General features: G+C 37.4%; 1 protein-coding gene across 11 annotated transcripts in view; it reads left to right on the top strand.

Moving 5' to 3' along the window:
• QKI (QKI, KH domain containing RNA binding) overlaps positions 1–18976 on the top strand; it is a 276830-nt gene extending 257854 nt beyond the window's left edge. For 2 of the 11 annotated variants that reach the window (XM_086927301.1, XM_086927304.1), the window contains 5 exons: positions 1727–1814; positions 3754–4023; positions 10517–10591; positions 12055–12111; positions 15042–18976. In XM_086927301.1, coding sequence (XP_086783427.1) covers positions 1727–1814; positions 3754–4023; positions 10517–10591; positions 12055–12083 — 462 coding nt within the window. In that variant the 3' untranslated portion in view covers positions 12084–12111; positions 15042–18976. Of the gene's footprint in view, positions 1–1726; positions 1815–3729; positions 4024–9739; positions 14473–15041 lie in introns of those variants that run through there. The other 9 variants (XM_086927297.1, XM_086927302.1, XM_086927303.1 and 6 more) reach the window with 7 other exon arrangements.
• The last annotated feature ends 223 nt before the right edge of the window (positions 18977–19199 follow it).

Here is a 19199-nt window from a genome sequence, read left to right as displayed (position 1 = left end):
AAATAAAACAGGTGAAAAAGAGGTGAAGTTACAAAATTGCAAATTCACAAAAAGCATGTCTCATATTGCACAAGCTCATCTCATTGTGTTAGAAAGGTTGGGTTATTTATGAAATGAAATATGAAATAACAGTATTTGTAAAGCTACCTCCAAAGTGGTGTCCTGGCACTGGGGGCCGTCGGGAAGATTAAGCGAGCTATTGCCCTGAGTCACATGGTGCTGGGCTAACCTCGCGCCGGGGATCCGAACCATGAACCCCGTAGTCCGGAGTTAGGCACCGTGGCCGCTGCGCCACACCGCTTCCATCTATTCCATTTATGTACCCCATGAACCTGTTTGGATCGACGTCTTTGGGATTGAAGAGTTTTTCTTGATCAATACATATAATTGCATGAGAAACTTTTTACCTCCTGTTTCCAAACTAATTACTACATGTAGTATGTCAAATTCTGTACCTTTAAGATTTTTTGCTTTGAATGCCAATTTTTATTTGTGGGTATTAGATCTACAAAAGAAATATTATTGAGGTTTTTATTTTTTGTTGATCAGTGCAAGAGGGTCCTTGGGACAGTTCTCACCCTTTTCTAATTTGGTGCTTTACTTCCATATGAATCACTGTCACTCCCACTTCTGGGTGTTTAGCTCTGTGCATCACCATGGAAAAGAGGGCTCCCATGCTGGAAGTTCTTAGAAGTCTACATAACTAGCTCTATTATCAATCTCAGACCTATATTTGTGTATACAAACCACAGCCAAACATATACTGCCATCACTTTTAGAAAAAATAGGGATTATAATCTCTTCTAATGTGGCACCTGTTGCTTTTCCAGAAGTATGCATTTGATGGCAAAATCATGGTCATCACTGCATGTTGGTATGTAGCAGCACCGTGAACATCGTTTCTGCGGTAAAGTCCAACTTGAGGAAGGACGAATGCACCAGTGCCTTTTCTGTTTGAGAATTGTTTTTCTTCATTTTCTGTTGTAGCCACTATTTTATCATTGTATTTAGAAGTTGGGTCACCATTATTGAGATGGATGGAGATGAAATTTGTACCTGCTTCCTCAGCTATGCCTTCGAATCTTTGTTGGTTACACCTACATCTTCCCTTTGCTTGAGAGAATTGTCTGCCTTCCCTACATGACAATCAGTATAGGAAGTGGTAGGTAGCTAAGGTGTGTTGGAATTGGATATTCAGCTATGGTAATGTCTGAGACCACTGCACCCAAATCGAGAAAAATAAGCAGGCAGTGGGGCAGAAAAATCGGAGCGAACAGTGAATGTGTCCCTTAACTAACCTCCGAGCTGACTCTGTGGAATCATTCTGTTAACTTTTCTTTAGCAATGACTTGTTGCAGATTGTGACTTAAGTGTAGCATTATCATTCTGGTTACTGGTGTCCATTACCGGCAAAGTGCTTATGCAGCTCAGCTCATGCCGATCACCCTAGGACTTAATCTGCTTGTTTAAAATTTTTTAAGGATAACCAGTCTTAATGCTACCTGGGAAGATTGTGTATTGACCTGAAGCTTCAGCTTTTGAGAAATATACTTGATTGCTTTCTTAGTTAAATTAGTTTTCGATGCACAATGTAATTTGCTTATTCTAAAGCAATATAGTTTATATTGATTCTGATTTGATGTTTAGTGCAGCCATATGTATTCCAGTTAATGACACGTGTAATGTTAATAAGTTTGTAATCACCATTTGACTTGTCTCTTTGCAGGCAGAAGGAGAGGACAGCCTTAAGAAGATGCAATTAATGGAGCTAGCAATTCTTAATGGCACCTACAGAGACGCCAACATCAAATCACGTAAGAGTGACCACCTTCATGCCGTCCAATCCAGACCGAGCCCTCTTACACTCCAGTTTCACTGCTTCTCCCCCAGAAGCACACATGTATGCAACCCTCTTTTCACACAATCGTATCTTTTTGAAGAAGCAATCCTACTGCAATTGATTGACTGCCCAAGCTAGTTACAAAAAAGCAAACTGTCTAGCTTTACTGGATACTTTGTAAATATTCAAACCAAGTTGTATTGGAAGCCTGCAATGGAGCAGGTCATTGAGCTGTTATTAGAATACTGAAAGCTTCTTCATTAAGCAACATACATTTGTTTTTTCAGTTTGATTTACAGGTGATTCAGACTTTATAAATCATCATTTCTCTTAAGTTCCATATTTATTCATCCAACTTGCTTGTGTTTTTGTTTCTCCCTTGCTTTATTCCACGTTTACAGATCAGGCATGTTATAAGTCCTTTTTGAGATTTATTTTTTTGTACACGCTTCCTTGATGCGCTTAAAAATAGGTCGGTGGGCTGATGGGTGATAGGTTTTGCGTAATAAGATCACTGATATGCTAGTGTGCAGTTTATCAATGATGCTTGTATTCAGTATCTGGTTTCGAAGACACCACCTTTCTCTGCAGGAGGAAACCCCATGTTTTTCTTGAAATTCTAACCTACAGTCTTGCTTACATTTAAATAAGATATTAAAAAATGTCACTGTTCTAGTAACTGACTGCTGATGGTTTTGCCCATTCAGTTGTCATAGTATATAAAAGTTATAAATCTAATGTTTTCATTTTTAGTTTTTTCGGATTTGTCACTATTATATTAAACCCACAAGGTCCTCGAATTCCCTTCTGATTCTTTAAATTAAAATCTCACCTCTACAGCGAGATCGTTTAGAATATTTGGGGAGATGGTTGGACAGAGAGGGGGCAGGCAGAAGGTGTGAGAAACCTGACAGCCATACTGGCATTTTGTTCAGTTTCTTTCTCCTTACAACTTTGGCTCCTCCTGTGGTCTCTTCTATGACTCACTATGATATATATAGAGATTCAGTTTGTCTCAAAGATCACTAGCAGTAGCTCGATATGACCTATTAATTCCAAAGCATTCACCAGTGCATTCAGTTTGTCTTCAATGTCCTGTCTGCTTGGCATGATTTTACAGAAGTGAAACAGTGGTTAGCTCCTACAGAGTTCTGAAGCCATTATTAATTGTTTTCCAATGTGTCCCCCCTCTTGAAGCATTGCTTTCGAGGTGTTTTGTGGGTAGGGATTAGGGACATAGGGCCGATGGACTGCAACCTCCATGCATTGTTTAGAGTTCCTGGCTAATATAAACGTTGAGCTTCACCAGAAAGAGGCTGAATCCTGCTTTGTTTCGTATATTGGCACATTTGAGAGTTCCACTGCTGCTCACTTTAAAGAGGAACATGTAATCTGAATACAAACCCCATTGATAATGCACTTGCTTTGTTTATGAACAATCTTGCAAAGAACATGAATGCTACTCATTTAACAACCCTGCGTTTGTGATTGCTACAGTTCCTGTCAATTATGCATTTTTTTGTGATAGTCTTTTCCTTGCATCCCCTTCTTTATTGCAACATTATCGGGTGTATTTCTTATTGCATAGGCTGATGGTGTTCAGTTGTAGTTCTTGCTAGTTTTTCCATTTGTGCAACTTAACACAGTGCACTGTTTGGGCATGTATTAGCTTGTGCATGTTTTGACTTAATCACACTTGTAAATTGGAAAGCTGTAATCATATACCTATATATATACATGTTGTGCTTTGCACTTGGTGTGGTCAGCGCATGAACTAATGGTTTTCCTTCATTTTTCTCCCCCCCCCCCCCCCTTTCTTTTATCCCTAATGCCTTCTATATTGTGTACTGCTGTCTCTACCTCTTTCTACATTTCTTTGCTTACTGTAGCAGCCCTTGCCTTTTCTCTTGCAGCCACAGCCCAGGCCCCACGGATTATTACTGGGCCTGCGCCCGTTCTCCCACCTGCTGGCATGCGTACCCCTACGCCTGCTGGCCCTACCTTAATGCCTTTGATCAGACAAATACAGACCGCTGTCATGCCAAATGGAACTCCTCATCCAACTGCACTAGTTCCACAAGGACCTGAAGCTGGTTTAATCTACACGCCGTATGATTATCCTTACACATTGGCACCAGCTACATCAATTCTTGAGTACCCCATCGATAGTAGTGGTGTATTAGGTAAGTGTTTTAAAAAAAAAAGAGCACTACTTTTGTTCACACAAAACTTTACTTCTTTGCTAGGTTTTTGAAGAAATATTGTTTAGTGTGGTTTTTATTTTTGATAAATGTTTACTTGTGATTAATTGTAGTAATATCCTATAATTGATGTTGGGCGAGCTAGTTATTCAGGCACTCTTGCATTGGGGAGAGCTGTAATTATTCCAAGGTTTAAAAACCTATCCGTCATAAGCCTTGGCAGCACAAACCAAAGCAACTGATCGAGCCAGATAGGTTTCATAAGTTACACAGTATAGTTTAAAGCATAATCCCGCAATAAACACTGTGATGGGTTAGAAATCAAGTGTTGCTGCCAGCAGACCATGAGTGTTGCCAAAAAACCATAGTGAAGGTTCAACGGTGTACACCACCAGAGGCAAGTACATACAAAGCATGGCATAAATATGAAAATATGGTTCTGAGATTTTGAAATGTCAGCCAGTGGGTAGAAAATATGGGATTTTGTTACATGCAGCCGCTACTCAGTTGTATAAAAAGCTAGACCAGCCTACGTTCATAAGAGATCACCCTATGTACAAAACTGGAAGGGGTCCCAAAAAATCCAGTTAAGATCATTTCCAGATTCCCATACTCTGATGCTGATTGAACCAGGGTTTTAATGGACAAATGTTCTATTGGTCAGTTTCTCAGTTTAACTGCAATTGCAAATATACCCAAGGCAGAAGTACAGATTTGCCAAATCTTTTACGTGCTATTACCTCAGTGGCACGAGGTATGCTTTCCTTCCTCACTGTCTTTTATCAATTAATACAAATAAATGCCTACGATGAGGCCAGGAGCCATTCCACTAGCGCTTTCCTAGCAAAGGAAACTGCTCTTTTGTGTGTGGTGTGGGCATATATGGAAGAAACCCAACTTCCACCCTTTGTGTTCCTAACACTGGAGCTTGGCTGTCGACAGTTCAAGGATGAGTTTGTATTACTCTACACTCAGCCTGTTGAGTCTTGAAGATATGGTCAAATGGACAGGTAATAAGGCCGTTCTTTTGATCGATTCTAAGGCAAATATCCTAAAGCATTGGATCCTCGAGGTAAAGAGTTTTGCTCTCTGCAAAGCAGGAGTGGTCACTTAGGTGACCTTCTGGGCATTTTCATTGTTCTGATTTAGTGTCTGCCACTGGACCATTGGCTAGACTGACTTCAACGTCTTAAATCAGAAAACGAATATTTTGTTGCCAGCCTAGGGAAAGTCCATCCTTTCTGGACGACTTACTAAATAAAGTAACATCTCTAGTAGATTGTGCACTGCTCTGCTGTAAAAAAAATAAAAGCGGAGTCTTTGTGATCGCGAAGTTGCAGTACTTAAAGTCATTGTGAATCTTGAGTAATTCTCTAAAAGATTTGTTCTCTGTAACACACAAGTTTGGAGTCTCTCAGAACAGGGTGACTGTCAAACCATCCATTGTGCATTGTTCATGTGGTGATTTTGCCGCTTGAGGTATTGGATTTGATATGTTCTAGTAGCCATCACTGCATATCAAGTAGGGTATCACTTGTTGAACGCTACGAGATTGCGAGTGTATTTGGTGTATACTTGTAGAAGATCAACTGTATTTAACTACAGCTCTTCTATAAAAGTTAAAAGTGCAGAATATTTCTGCAACAAAGGTCTGTCTGAGCAACACCCTAAATGCACAACTGCATTTTCATTTTTTTAGTTCAGGCTTAATTTTTCCTGCTCTGCAGTTGATTTCCAGTATAAAGGAGTACCACCTGCTTAATACAAGGCTTAGTCGAAAGCCATCTGTGACGTTCAGATGTTTTGATTTGCAGTGGCATGTTATCTTTAAATTCCTTCATTTCGATTGTCTGACAGTTCTATATTATTGACCATTGCTTTTAAGCTTCTGCATGTTTTACAGGGGTATCGGCAAGGTTTTTTTTCATAATAGAATTGCTAACTGTAATTGAATGCAAAGGAGTTAAAACATTAGATTGCTAGGCCTGTTGATAATTAGTTTCACAGCTGGCTTAAAGTCCTGCATGAAGCATTCGAGAGCCGTCTGTATAATTTAACATCGTTATTTGCATTTAACTCTATCAATTGAGGACCAGAATGAAAGAACAGTTTGAAGGAAGCCCACTTGGCTGCCCTTTCCATAAGACCCAGAGTTGTCTTTTCGAGGGCTACTGAATGTTTAGGGGTTCCTTTTCCTTAAATGAGCAGTGCATTGCCAGGTAATTCACACAAGAAACTGCAGTAAGAATCCCGGGGGTTATTTTATCACCTAAATATTACCTTACTTTGAATACACTCCCTCTGGAATACAATGAAATTCAGATCTTGAAAATGCAAGAATCCACATCCTAGGCTAACTAATCTTCAGTAATGTGGCCACTGACTGAATTCCCCACTATCTGATTATGATATATAGCCTTGTCGATATTATTAATACATGGGAGTAGCCTTCATTTGGCCTACTGTGCATATTACAAAAAGAAAATTCCGTCGGGTAGTGCCACCTTTTGGGTAACCTTGGCCTTCAGACCGTAGATTCAATGACCATTATATCTAAACTGCCCTCCCTTGGCCTAACTGGATTTCATGTTTTCCTGATACATGGCAAATGCTGCTGTGGAACAGTTACATTTTCAGTGTTCTCAACCCGACAACCTGTAAAACTGATGCCAAAAAGACTTTCTCGATAATCTGGTATTACAGTAGCTTTGGTTTATAACAAGCGTATGGCATTCAACCCTGTTTACTATGTAGGTTTGATTGAGGACTTGGAAGTTTAAATGATTTTAAAATAGGACTCTGGCTTTTTCATAGATCCATACTTGAATGTACTCCGCTCCAGTAGCAGGACCTGCCAACCTATTAATGCTGTCTTCATTATATGTACACTGCTGCCACATTTCAACACATTTTCAGCAGTTAAAGGACTGGTGATCTACTTGCTGAAATTTCTTTCCATCTCTTGGACTGTATATGTTCTTTTTATTTTTTTAACCTAACTGAGTACTACACATAAAGAGGGCAATATTTATACCGTGGTCTGTTGCACTGAATAACGTAAAATGAGTTTTATCTGTTTGTTTATAGTGTCTTTTGAAGGATAGGATAGGATATAGTTTTATAGAGCACTCGAATGCCAAGGCTTCTTGGCGCTAAGAGGATGAAGATGCACTACTTGCGTGCAGATACTTCCACTTTCTCATTCTAAGCTTGCTAGCATTTAAGTGGCACGCATCTCGCACTGCGAATTGTTCTTCCAGGTGCCCGTTGTAAGGTACACACTGCGTTTGGTCTTGCAGTTAAAAGCATAATTTCGTGTTTTAACTCCTACAAGAATCTTTGCTGTAATTCACTCTGTTGGTGTTTGTTTCTTTAACAGAAGGAAAACTTGGCATATAACTTTAATATTACTCGGTAGTAAATCTGGTTGTAAATCTGTAGTTTTCAAGATAATTGCATTACAATAAAGTATTGGTGGGTTTGAAGGGTGTAATAGTAATATCTGGTCTGTTAGTCTTCTGACTTGTCATCAAACCAAGGCTTGCAGACTCTCACTTGACCTAGATTAAAAATAAGTTCTTGTTTTGACGAGGAAGCTTTTAGTACCTGCCCTCTATTTCATGCTCTTGGTGCCCAGTTGGGGTCATCTAACCCCTTAACACTTCTACAAATCCTTAATATTTTTAAAAAAATACTGTGCCAGGTTTAGTGGCGAGTTTAAACAGTGGGGGTTGGCAGTCAGTGGCAGAATAACAAGTGAATACTTGTGGTGTTACTTCCCTACGTGCCCCTGTTGATGGTTAAGAATGACATGTACGTATAATCTTTAAAATGCAGTGGTAGAATTATAGAGCAAGTTTATCAACATTTTGCCGCACATTCTGTGACAGTAGTATTCTCGTCCCTTTGATCTAGAAACAAGTTTGTGAAACCAGCTAATTGTATCGAAAAAATAGTACAGTGCTAATTAATGGCAAACACTGCAGCCACAGACTTGCATAAACCCACTGGCCATCACCAGAGTCCATTGTTTTATTAGCAGTTTAAATGTGAAGGAACACCTAAACATCCTTATTGGTATCCATTGCTGGCTACAGTTTAAAGAAAACAACTTTTTTTTTTTCCTTCGGACTATGTACCCCACCCAATGAAAAGTTATATATAATTACATAACGTGTAACCCATATTATTGTCCTATATTGCAGTCTCGAAGTTTTAGTGACATTTCAGTATCGTCACAGGAAACCTCCACCCCAATGCCAATATTGGGCCATATTAACTTTCAGCTGTTAGGCAATATATATATATATATATATATATATAACTATGACCACATTAAACTGCCTCTATTTTCGATTTATGCAGCAGTAATGTTTTACAACTGCTCCAATGGTTAACTTTGTACTATCTTGTGGTTTTACATACTTCTGGCAAGCAGATATTGCTTATTATATACCTTGATAATAATTTGCTTTTTTACGGGCCAACAATGACACAACATCCGGTGGTTTCTTTGCAAATCACTTAATCTCCCCATGCCTAACAAAAATGAATGTGTCCTTGTGTAACGTAGCTGGTGTTCATGTAAAGTGCTGATAACTTCGGGGCAAGTTTGCACTACATAAAACTCAGGGGGAAAAACAAAACAAACGTTTGACTTATGTGCTTCTGTCCGTTATTTCTTTTGTCTGTTGTATTGGATTGGTTAAAAGTGTAACAGATGACCTGGAGAATTCCTAGGTACTCTACTAGTTGCCATTTTCTAGTTTACTAAAACTCACAGAATATTTGTATGATCTTTACCCTTTTGAACATGAAATTTGCAGTGTGAGTATCATTGTTTTTCTCCTGGGAATTTATTAGCAAGAATCTGTAGGCCCTTTCCTGATACTTATACCCGTTTTCACTACATAAGTGCTTTAACATTCTTACTTTCTGCTATAAGTGTCTGATCATTTTAATTTGGACACTATTCTCGCAGAATCAGTAGATGCACGTTCCTTGCCCTGTATGCTGGAACCTGCATCATTGTAAGTTGTAGCAATCTATCACAATACTATTATAAGACAGACTTGTTACATTCCTTGTTGGCCCTTACAAGAATGGTGACATATTTTTTAACCATTCCTTGATTTAGTCTCTCCATTTTCACAGGTCTTTTGCTGCCAGTTCAAGAATAGTTTAGTCCAGTAATAATGAAGATTCGTTTTCCATAATACATTTTATTTTAACTCTACTTCTCTTGTCTGTCGGTGGTCTCTTTGAATGCGGAGCCACTTGGAGAACCTTTTAGAAGATAATTGTTACTTTGCCCAGTAGCCATTGTCATTCACATGCGGTTATTTTCACAGGTAGTGTGACACCATGAACTGCATATACTCTGTGGTAGTGATACAGTCTTCTGGGTGCACAGAAATCAATTGATGTGATTTTTAATTTTTTTTTATTTCTTTTGTTTTGTTATGAGACAGCAGTTTCTAAAGACAGGGGGTTTGGCAATACTACGTTCTTAATTTGCACTATGCTAAATATTGCAGTGTCCTGCCATTGGAGGGTAGCACATTTAATTTGTTTCCATGGAAAGACAACTCGTGGGGAGAAGTGATAACTAACTAATATGTTCGATAGTAAGGGGATAGTTTCTGAAAATTCACGTTTTCAATGGTGACTAATTGTATTCCCTTCCTTTTATCTTTAGGTATGGCTTTCCAAACAAAAGGCTAAGAATGAATACAAGAACGGTCTTAACTGAACCCTCATCTGACCTGAATTAAATACATGCTTAGTTTCAGCAGCCTTTTGAGGAAAAAAACAAGCTTAATCTAGCAGTCAGTGACGTACTTGCACTTACTTTTTTTGTTTTGCACATGGACTTAAAAACAATGTGGTTCATAGCGATTTGGGTTAGTCTGTGTCATAAGGTAGCAGTTCTGAGTGCCTAGTATGCTGACTGCAAAGAGTCCTCCACTGTGCGCTTTACTAATCGCCTAATTCATTGCTGTTCATACTTACTTCAAGTTTAAAATCACAATCTTCAGGCATGAAAAATGCTTTAGAAACGTTCCTAAGCAATACAAACTGGAAGTCGTCTTAAAGTTAATAATAATCAGTATTAAAATACATTTCAAGTTTTCCTGTTGCAGGAAAATGCACTTCAGTGAATAATGTGACTAGTAAAGCTCAAATTTGAGTCTAAAAAATTTCAGACTTGTAATTTGGGATTTGTGAATACATGTATCGAACAGGTTAAGGCCAGGAGGTATGAAATGAACGCAATATTAATCTTCACAGATGACTCCATGTATTACGGATTGAGACTACTGTGCCTTAACTTGGTTGCGCTTTTAAAAAGTTTTTTTTATTTTTAAAAAAAAGGATCATGTTCAACCCAGTTTTGTAAAAACCTGCTGTTAATGTCGTCACTTTTCCTTGTGAATGTTTTCTAACTTTGTCTTGATAATTGCAATTTAACTAGGTGCGGTGGCTACTAAAGTTCGAAGGCACGATATGCGGGTCCATCCTTACCAAAGGATTGTGACCGCAGACCGAGGTTAGTTTAGTTCTGCAGTTCTTGTTTAAGAAATGCTATGCCTGTAAATGACCTTTACAGCACCACAGCTGATTTAATTATACATGTACTTTTCCCCATTGCCTTTCCTCATACCTTTTGACTTTTAAGGAAGATTTTTTTTATTGCCAATAAACTTAATAAACCAGCGTTTATGTATTGTCATGTCAAACATGAAAGGTATTGTTTTGGAAACCGATTAATAAAAATCTGCATACACCACGGTATTCAAACCTGGTTTGCTTGTTAAAAGTTGATTTTAATTCTTCCTTAATTGAATTAAAGGCGAGGAGCCAGGGAATGGGATAAAGTCCGTTTTTAAGTGTATAAACTATGGATTGTAAAACTTTCCAAATTATTCAGCTTTGTGTTGCAAAGTGAAGCGGATGTATGCTTAATGAGAGCGAATTTGAGGAATCCTGGCCTCCTGTTTGTCTGGAGAAAACTGAAGATTTGATTTCCTCTTTCTGTTCCATTAAACTGTTTAAGCCACTGGATAACTGTAAAAATAAGATGCACTTTCTGAAAAGCTACGTGAATCTGCACGCAAAAGACTGTGAAGATGACTTCAAATGTTGGTTGGATCTAGCTCAATCGGTAGTCTTCTCTTCCACTTGGTGTCTTGCCAAAATGAGTTATTTGATCTCCATTTGCTGCTAAACTCCAATTACTGAAGGCAAAATGACTTTTGAAGTTCGACAATGAGACGACTTACATTTAACTGGGCATCTCTAGCTGCTGACTTACCATCCACCTGCTGGAAAAGAAGTCTTCATTTTTCTCTAGCGAGCAACTCCTTGCCTCAAATTATTTTCTTGGAACCACCAGCAATCTACTTAAGCTTAAGGAAGAACTTATGTAATGGATCTAGACATGTTGAACTTAACACGCATCACAAAAAATAACATATCCAGTGCAAACTCTTATTCAATTTGGTGGGAGCTTGCAGTCACTTTAATGTCAGAGCTCATGTAGCTTTCATTTAAATGAACACTGCAGGAATGAACCTTTTACATACTTTGTTTTGTACTGGAATGGCAACTATTGTCATGTTCTTCCAATTTCCATTTTGAATCCAATTTAGAATTCATATTTGAAGAGACATTATCACCAAGATGATGGTCTTGTTCAAGGTAGCCTAAATCTTCTTTTAGTGTAGGCAAAGCATTCATGCTTCGGTGCCTGAAACACAAGTGGGTAACCACGAGGAGTCCCATTTGGCAGTGAGTTGTGGTGTGACCGTTACTGCCACTGACATTTATCTGGTATGTCCCTGCCTGATCCATGAAGATGGTGAGAAAATCTAAAAGTAGCTTCACACCATATTAGGGAGAAATGTATTCGTCTGCCCCATTACAATAAAATCATGTTTGCCAGCTTGGTGAATTCCCACTGCTGGCTAAAACGTTGTAAAGAAAAAAATTCCCTTTTTTTCTTTTTGCCAGCACCATCTCTTCAGTATTGGATCGAATAAAGAGGAAGCCATGCTGGCAAGGAATAAGGTATTTTATTTCAAGTGTTTTTTGTTTCGCCAGTAGGGACAGACACACATTGCTCTGAAAAAATGGCTTCCTTGGGCACGTCTGCCAGCTTTTCCTACCAAGTCAGTGAACATGTGAGGTGATGAATGAACAGAGCACAACAAATTCACCTCCTTTCCCAATTAGTATGTCTGTCAGGGTGCGCCAGTGCTTTCTACTGCCTACATTGTTTACAGGTGCAGAGTAGACGTTCTTGGCTTTCCTACTATAGAAGCTTGGATTGCTTTGATTGTGCCTAAATTTGTATATATCATTGTTACTCTACCCTTAGTGCAAGTACCATCTTCCAAGTTCAGCTTTGTAATTAACTTTGCATTTCAAGCAGTCTACATGGATCTGCGTACATTATTATGGTGCTGAAATATATTTTCTTCTGCCCTCTTGCAAATTTGTGACTGTATGATCTGTGTTTTTTGGTCTGGTCACATAATGTAAGCGATTTTCTTTACTTGTCGTTGACACTGAAGATCAACATCTGGAACAGCCATTGTCAAGTTAAACTAGTGAATCACTCCAGTTTTGTTGGCCGAATTTTACTTTGAAAGTAATATATTCCCCGAAATTGCAGAACTGGCTGTGTGCTGTAGCCCAACAAATTGTAGTCGCAGCGTTCTGATGGCCACATTGTTGCTCTGGGAGGATTATGCTACTGCTCGCCACACATAAGCACTTCTTTTGTCCACTGTCATTAAGATTTATTTAGATGCATAATCGTTCCAAACAGCAATACCAAAACTGTTGGAAATAGAAAATCATTTACAGTCGATTTTACTAAAAGCAAATGTCTCACATTTCAGGCTAAGGTAAAATGATTTAAATAGGTTCTGAGTATAACCAATACTTACTTTTGTGCCAGATGTTTCTCTCATATGGTACATAGGCTTAACTATCATGAGAAGGCCTTTAAAGCATAAACAGTCATTTACTATATGTTCTTATAAGACCAAAATGTTTATAAATGTCCAGAGGTTGACACCTAAAACGTTCCTTAGATACTAAAATTCAGCTTTATAGTACTACAAAACTGAATTTGATTCACAGACTGACTTAATTATAATAAACTGCAAATGGTTTTGCACAGTGATATGAACCTGTGTGTACTGTGAAGCCCAGGGACTTGGCAGAGGATATATCACTAGCGTAGTGGGATCTTGAAAGATGCCACACTTTGAGAACCTACTCCACACAATGCTTGTTGTGGCAAAAAAATGTTTTATATGTGTTAATACACATAACATTCTTTATCACGATAAAAATAAATGGTAAGGTCTCAGTAACATAATATATTTTATTTCTATTAAGTGATGTCAAGTTGCCATATTAAATAGTTATATTTCAGTGTTTCTTAAAAACACTAACCGATTCCAGAACCAAGCATCATTTTCCAGAAATTCAGGGAACGTTTTCATATTTGCAGTAGTTTTATTTCACTCTTGTGGAGTTTCTAGTCTACTCCATGGACATCTTCCCGCCCCTTTGTTTGTTTGATATATAAGTGTGACCAGGCCACAATGTATTGGTCATTAACTATGCTATTGGTGAATTCATCTTTTTACTGGGTTCGTGTTTTTTGTTTTGTTGATGGCACAAATCTGACTTTGCACTGAATACCCTTCTCACTTTCATCTCCTCTGCCTTAGTCATAATGGCAACAGTACAAAAAAACGATATCAAACCTCAGAAATGGTTAGCTATGACTAAGCTGTTGAACGAGTCTTAAAGAAAAAAAAGTACTACTGTTAAGTGGACCAAGTTTGGTGAAGGAGAATATGTGAGAGACTAAAGAAGGAACAGCTCAAGATCATTGGGAATAACTTTCCACTTGAGAATTTTTTATGATGTTTTACTGTAATTGTTTTTTTTATTTTGCAAAAGAAAATAGTATATACAGGTGGCTTCTTAAATATAAAATTATAAAGCAGGAATGTATATGAAATGTCAAATTTTATTGTATTTGCAGAGTATTAGCTTTGAAATTGAAAAGAGGGCTGTTTGTAGATTTAAAATGCCTTATTAGTGTTCATTAGAAATGTCCTCTATTTTTGAATGACTTCAAGCTTTTTACGTATAGAGTTTAAAATGGCAGGACTTTTACAGTGTTTACATGCATTTGAATTTTTATAAGTGTCCTACTTGTGTAAAATAGAATTTTCAACTGGAAAATGAAGGCCTGAGCATTGGGCTTGGCCACCTATTGGTTCCCATGACGAGGCTTAATGTCCTAGACCACAGTTTAGTGATTGCTTTGTATCATGAGACCAAGAAATTCCATGTTTGTACATAGAAAAATTGAAAAGCAATAAACATTTTATTGAACAAAAATCAACCTTGTTTGGCCCATAGTTTATGTTAAATCCAGTTGTTTTTGAACATCTTGCCATTCTGTAGATTCATTCCTTTTTAACAACTAGTTATTAATAATCACACCCATCAATATTAATAGTTGCTTCAATGCTTGCACCGGTGCATAGGGAGTACTAATGCTTAATAGCAGTCAGATACTGATCCGTACACTGACTGTTGTCTTTAAATTCTCTTGTCAAGATCGAAAACTTATTTGTTTTTGTTTCTCAATTTCCTTGACTGCTACTAACCATTAGTCATTAGGTTTATTTGATTTCTATTTTTCCTGTTAACCAGTTTTGTGGGAGTGGGCTCTTCTTCATGTGTTCAAATCATGATGCTAGTGTGTCATGATTTTATTGCATTCTGTAGACTGTCAATCAGTATGTCAGAATTAAACATGCTTGTTTTTTTTTTATTAGTTGTGATTAGTTTTTTCATGTTGTCATTAAGCCGTCACTAGCTGAAACTAATCTCCTCTCTATCTTTTCTTTCTTTTTTTTGTTATTTTTATTTGTTATTTTAATTTTTTGTTTCTAACCACCCAGCCGCCACCGGCAACTAACCTATGACCTTCTGACCTCTGAACTCTTCACCCAATGATGACCTGACCATGCCTGCCTGCTGATCAGTTAACTGGTAATCGCCTGTGCTTGCCTGACATCAGTGCAGCGAGCTGAGGCTCTTGTCCGTTCGTCTTACCATCTAACAAAGACACAGATATTGTCCTCCAACTCTGCTTTTTATCCTTTTTCCTGGTTGGGTGAAAGTGGTTCTAGAACATGCACTGAATTGTAGTAAAGCAATAAGGTCCAATTCATCTATCGGCACTGATCACTCGAATCTCATCACGAGCGATTGGTCAGGAAGTCTCATCTAAGAGACTGGGGAGACGGCTGTCCCTCATCCCGACGACAGAGGCAGTTACTGTGAGAGACTTCTAAGAAACTTTTTTTTCTTCTCATAGTGGAGTCGAAAGTTCTCTGAATGTACTGTGTGCAATGATGCATCATGCATGAACCTTTTTGGTCAGGGGTGTTACCAGTAAAGGGTAGTTCCAAGAATCAAAAATAGTATTCAAAATTTGACTTGCAGTGGAGTCACTACAGTACCCTCACAGGGCTAAAGTTGCTTTCTTTTCTTATTGTCTACCCCCGATGATGTAAGAAATCAAAAATGTGCCATGGGAAAAAATAGATCCAATGTCAAATGATTTTTTTCTAAAAAGTCACTACAGCTGCAACAACCTGAGATCAAAGTGCTGAGGCTATTACGTTTGAGAGCAAGGTACATGCATTATGTGTCACATTACTGGGCAAACTGTTCAAATATTACTTTTAAAACTCCCTGTATAGAAAGATTACATTAAGGATGTAAAAGCCATGCTTGCCTACTTGCTGTATAATTGTAATGACATTGTAGATAAAGTGTAGTGCATTCAAACACAATGAACAAAAAGTAGATACTTTTACTATACAAGGGTGCTGGTGCAGAAAACAAATATATATTTTTGGAAATGTAGCATTTTATACTTTCAAGTGTTATAAAAAACAGAACAAAGAAAACCCTTTATTTCATGAAATGATTTTTTTCCTGGTGGTTGTCAAGAAACAAGACCAAAAGAGCCTTTTTGTCTTTTCTTTTTTTCTATTTTTTAAGCATTGGAATAAGTCTAAAGAAAAGAAAGTGCCTTATTTTCTTCACGGTCATGTAGTTGGGTGTTTCATTTAATTCACTTCTCCCTCAAATAAGTTAAATGCATGCCACTCAGTCGCCCAGTACAGTATGTGAAAAGAAGTTGTTAAGGAAGAACACGAAAGTGAGAGCAGAGTTGCCTGATCTTTTCCATGTTAAGGCAAGTTTGCCACACCTTTCTTTTTTAGGGGTTTCCCCAACCCTTATGTGAAATGTAAATGTGGCAAAATATTAATTTTAATTCTGGTCATTTGTTGGACTTGTGTATGATTCATCAAAACCAATTGTATCGGCAGAGGTCAGCATATCATGAAATGATTGAACCTCACAGCCTTCCCTATAGACAACATGTCTTATTTATTTAAAAAACGTTCCAATTGATTGCCTAGTGCTTTGTATGCATATAAAATGTAAAATGTTTTAGACCCAAATGTTTAAGCTAATGTTTTAGCCTATTGTGCAAGTGGGTCCAACAAAAGTGGCACTAGTTTCAACAAAGTCTCAGTAGGAGCATGTATGGGTCTTTGTACCATCAACTTGAACTTTGCTCCAGCTTAAGGATTCTCCTCTCAAGCAGTTCTCAAACTAGTAGATAAAGGTAATAGAGAGAATACGTCCCCCAAAGTTTCAACAAATGGTGTATTGCCAATCTTGGGGATGATCAGGTAACCACATGTTCTCATGCAGGTCAACTTTTGACTTCTGTGAACCTTCAGCTTCCAATTAAAAAGGTCAGTGGTAGGCTCAGAAGGCTTACTTTTCAATCACACTTATGTGGTGACTTTCAGTCTTTTTGTCACACATAGAACAATTTGAGTTTATTTACTATGCAACAGACGTTCATCCTTTTCTATTCAGCTAAATGTCATTTATTGTCCAACCAGCATTGTCTTCCTCTTCAAACACGTTGTATTTCACACTAATGCTGTGCCATTTATATTTTTTTTAAACTTTCTTGGTGTCAAACTTGTGGCACTCAAACATTTGAGAAAAGATATGCGAAAATACCAGTATTTGATCCAGTTTCATCTCAACTATGGTAAACCTGGACATTTTGGATGTTTATCAAAGGTCTATTTGAAGGTGGAGGCAGTAGCTATGAAACTGATGTGTAAATGTTTGGTGTGAACAAACCTTTGAAAACTTAGTTGATAAAGACATTTTGGATCAACTTAAAAAAAGCATGACTTTTGAAATCTCTGAATGCCTTGGTTCTCAGTATTATCATTCTTTGAGTTTTTTGTTCTTATTAACGAAGTATGTAGTTTTAAGACTTTTTTTTTCCTGACAGTATTATGTATTTTTTGTTTGGGTAGATGGGAGTGTCACTTGTATGTAGGTATACAATTGGCATTTGTCTATTCTTTATAATCTAAGTAGATTCATGCTGTGTATGTAACATAACCAACCTATTGCCTATGAGAACATGTAAGATAATGTATTTACAGCCATTGTTACAAGTTTATAATGTATTTTTCTATCTTGTTTTATATGTATGTTATATAACATTCAAAGGAATTTTTTTCCTGATTGCGAAAAGGATACAAAATGCAAAACCCACAATTTTTGATAACTGAAAATTGCCACTTGTTTTGCAGTACTTTATTATATTGAGAGTGGTGTCTTTTTGGGCTTTTAGTTAGCTCCTGGATGACTTCATTAGACCTATTTGGATTTTAGTTGGATTTTTACATGGCTTGCATTTTAATTCTTTGGTTCTTTGCTGTTTCTATTAACCCATAGCATTATTTTAATAAATGTTATAATACCAACATACTAACTCCGGACTTTGTCTGTTTATTAACCCGTATCTGTTTAATTCAAATAAATAAAAGACAAACGAATGTTAAGTCTTGAATTACTGGACTAACCCTGAAGAACGTGACCACAGATAACCCAGCGTGATCTGTTTTTGTTGTTTGTCTGCTGATTTTCTGCACACTACTGTTGAGTTGCCTTGCCTTATTCTACCAATTATTTTTAACTTGGGAAGAGATGCAAGTAGAAATGGGAACAGTCACTTTTCAAACTGAGGTTATAGTCTTGGCTTACCACTTGCATTTCAGTATTTGCATTACTAATTTCACTCTACTTATTCCCTTTTTCTTAAATAATTGCTCTTACATCAAAGCAAGATAAGACTGAGCCTCAGCAGGTGCATACCATGACTATCACGTGTTTTTAGCATTTTTAAATGATAGTACCACTAGCATATATTTACAGTTGGTACTTTAAAAGTTATAGTATGTTCTTTCAAGTGACTTATTCCAGCACTAGGTAGTCCACTTGAAATTATATGCTAGGTCTGCAATATGAATTTCTTTTTATACTTTCCTATTCTGTGCCGATCCCAGTGAATTGACAAAAGTCAATTAACTATGGAAACCAGAGGGTGCAAAATGTTATGTTCTAAGTTTCAGCGTTCTTGTGTCAAGCTAACAGATAATTTACATTTTGCAAATGTTATAAAGATAAAAACGTCTTTTAAGATGTGTTGAGCACCTAGAAAGGTAACTATTTCATTGCAATGTAGAGTACATTTCAGGCTTGCTATTTAACTTCTGATTAGTGCCTATCCCCACCATTGAAATTTCTGCACCTTGGTATATGTATTCTTTCATATGGGTTGGACAATTGAATGCATTACTGCTGAATTTCCTATAAAGCATACTGTTATGCAGCAGTGCTCAGAGGAAGAGACTATTAGGAAAATATAAGGATCATGGGAAAACACTGGAAAAAATTTAATGCATATGTAGTATTTTGTATTAAAGTTTTCTATTCCGTAGCTATTCAGTCTTGTGCAATCTTCATCTGCTCTGCCTTTTCTAGTATTTTTCAAACACTCATTCACCTCACACATTCAAAACAGAAACATTTTTCGTGAAGCTCTGGAGGTATTAGCTGTGATAGTGCTAGTAAAGATTTGTAGATTAGAAATTACACGTTAGTAAATAAAGGAAAGTCTAGTAAAAATGAAGTGCAGGTAATCATCAAAATAAGTGTGCTAT

The sequence above is a fragment of the Lissotriton vulgaris genome, chromosome 6 (assembly GCF_964263255.1).
Source record: "Lissotriton vulgaris chromosome 6, aLisVul1.2, whole genome shotgun sequence".
NCBI classification, from domain to species: domain Eukaryota; kingdom Metazoa; phylum Chordata; class Amphibia; order Caudata; family Salamandridae; genus Lissotriton; species Lissotriton vulgaris.
This window is presented reverse-complemented; position numbering and strand designations above follow the sequence as displayed.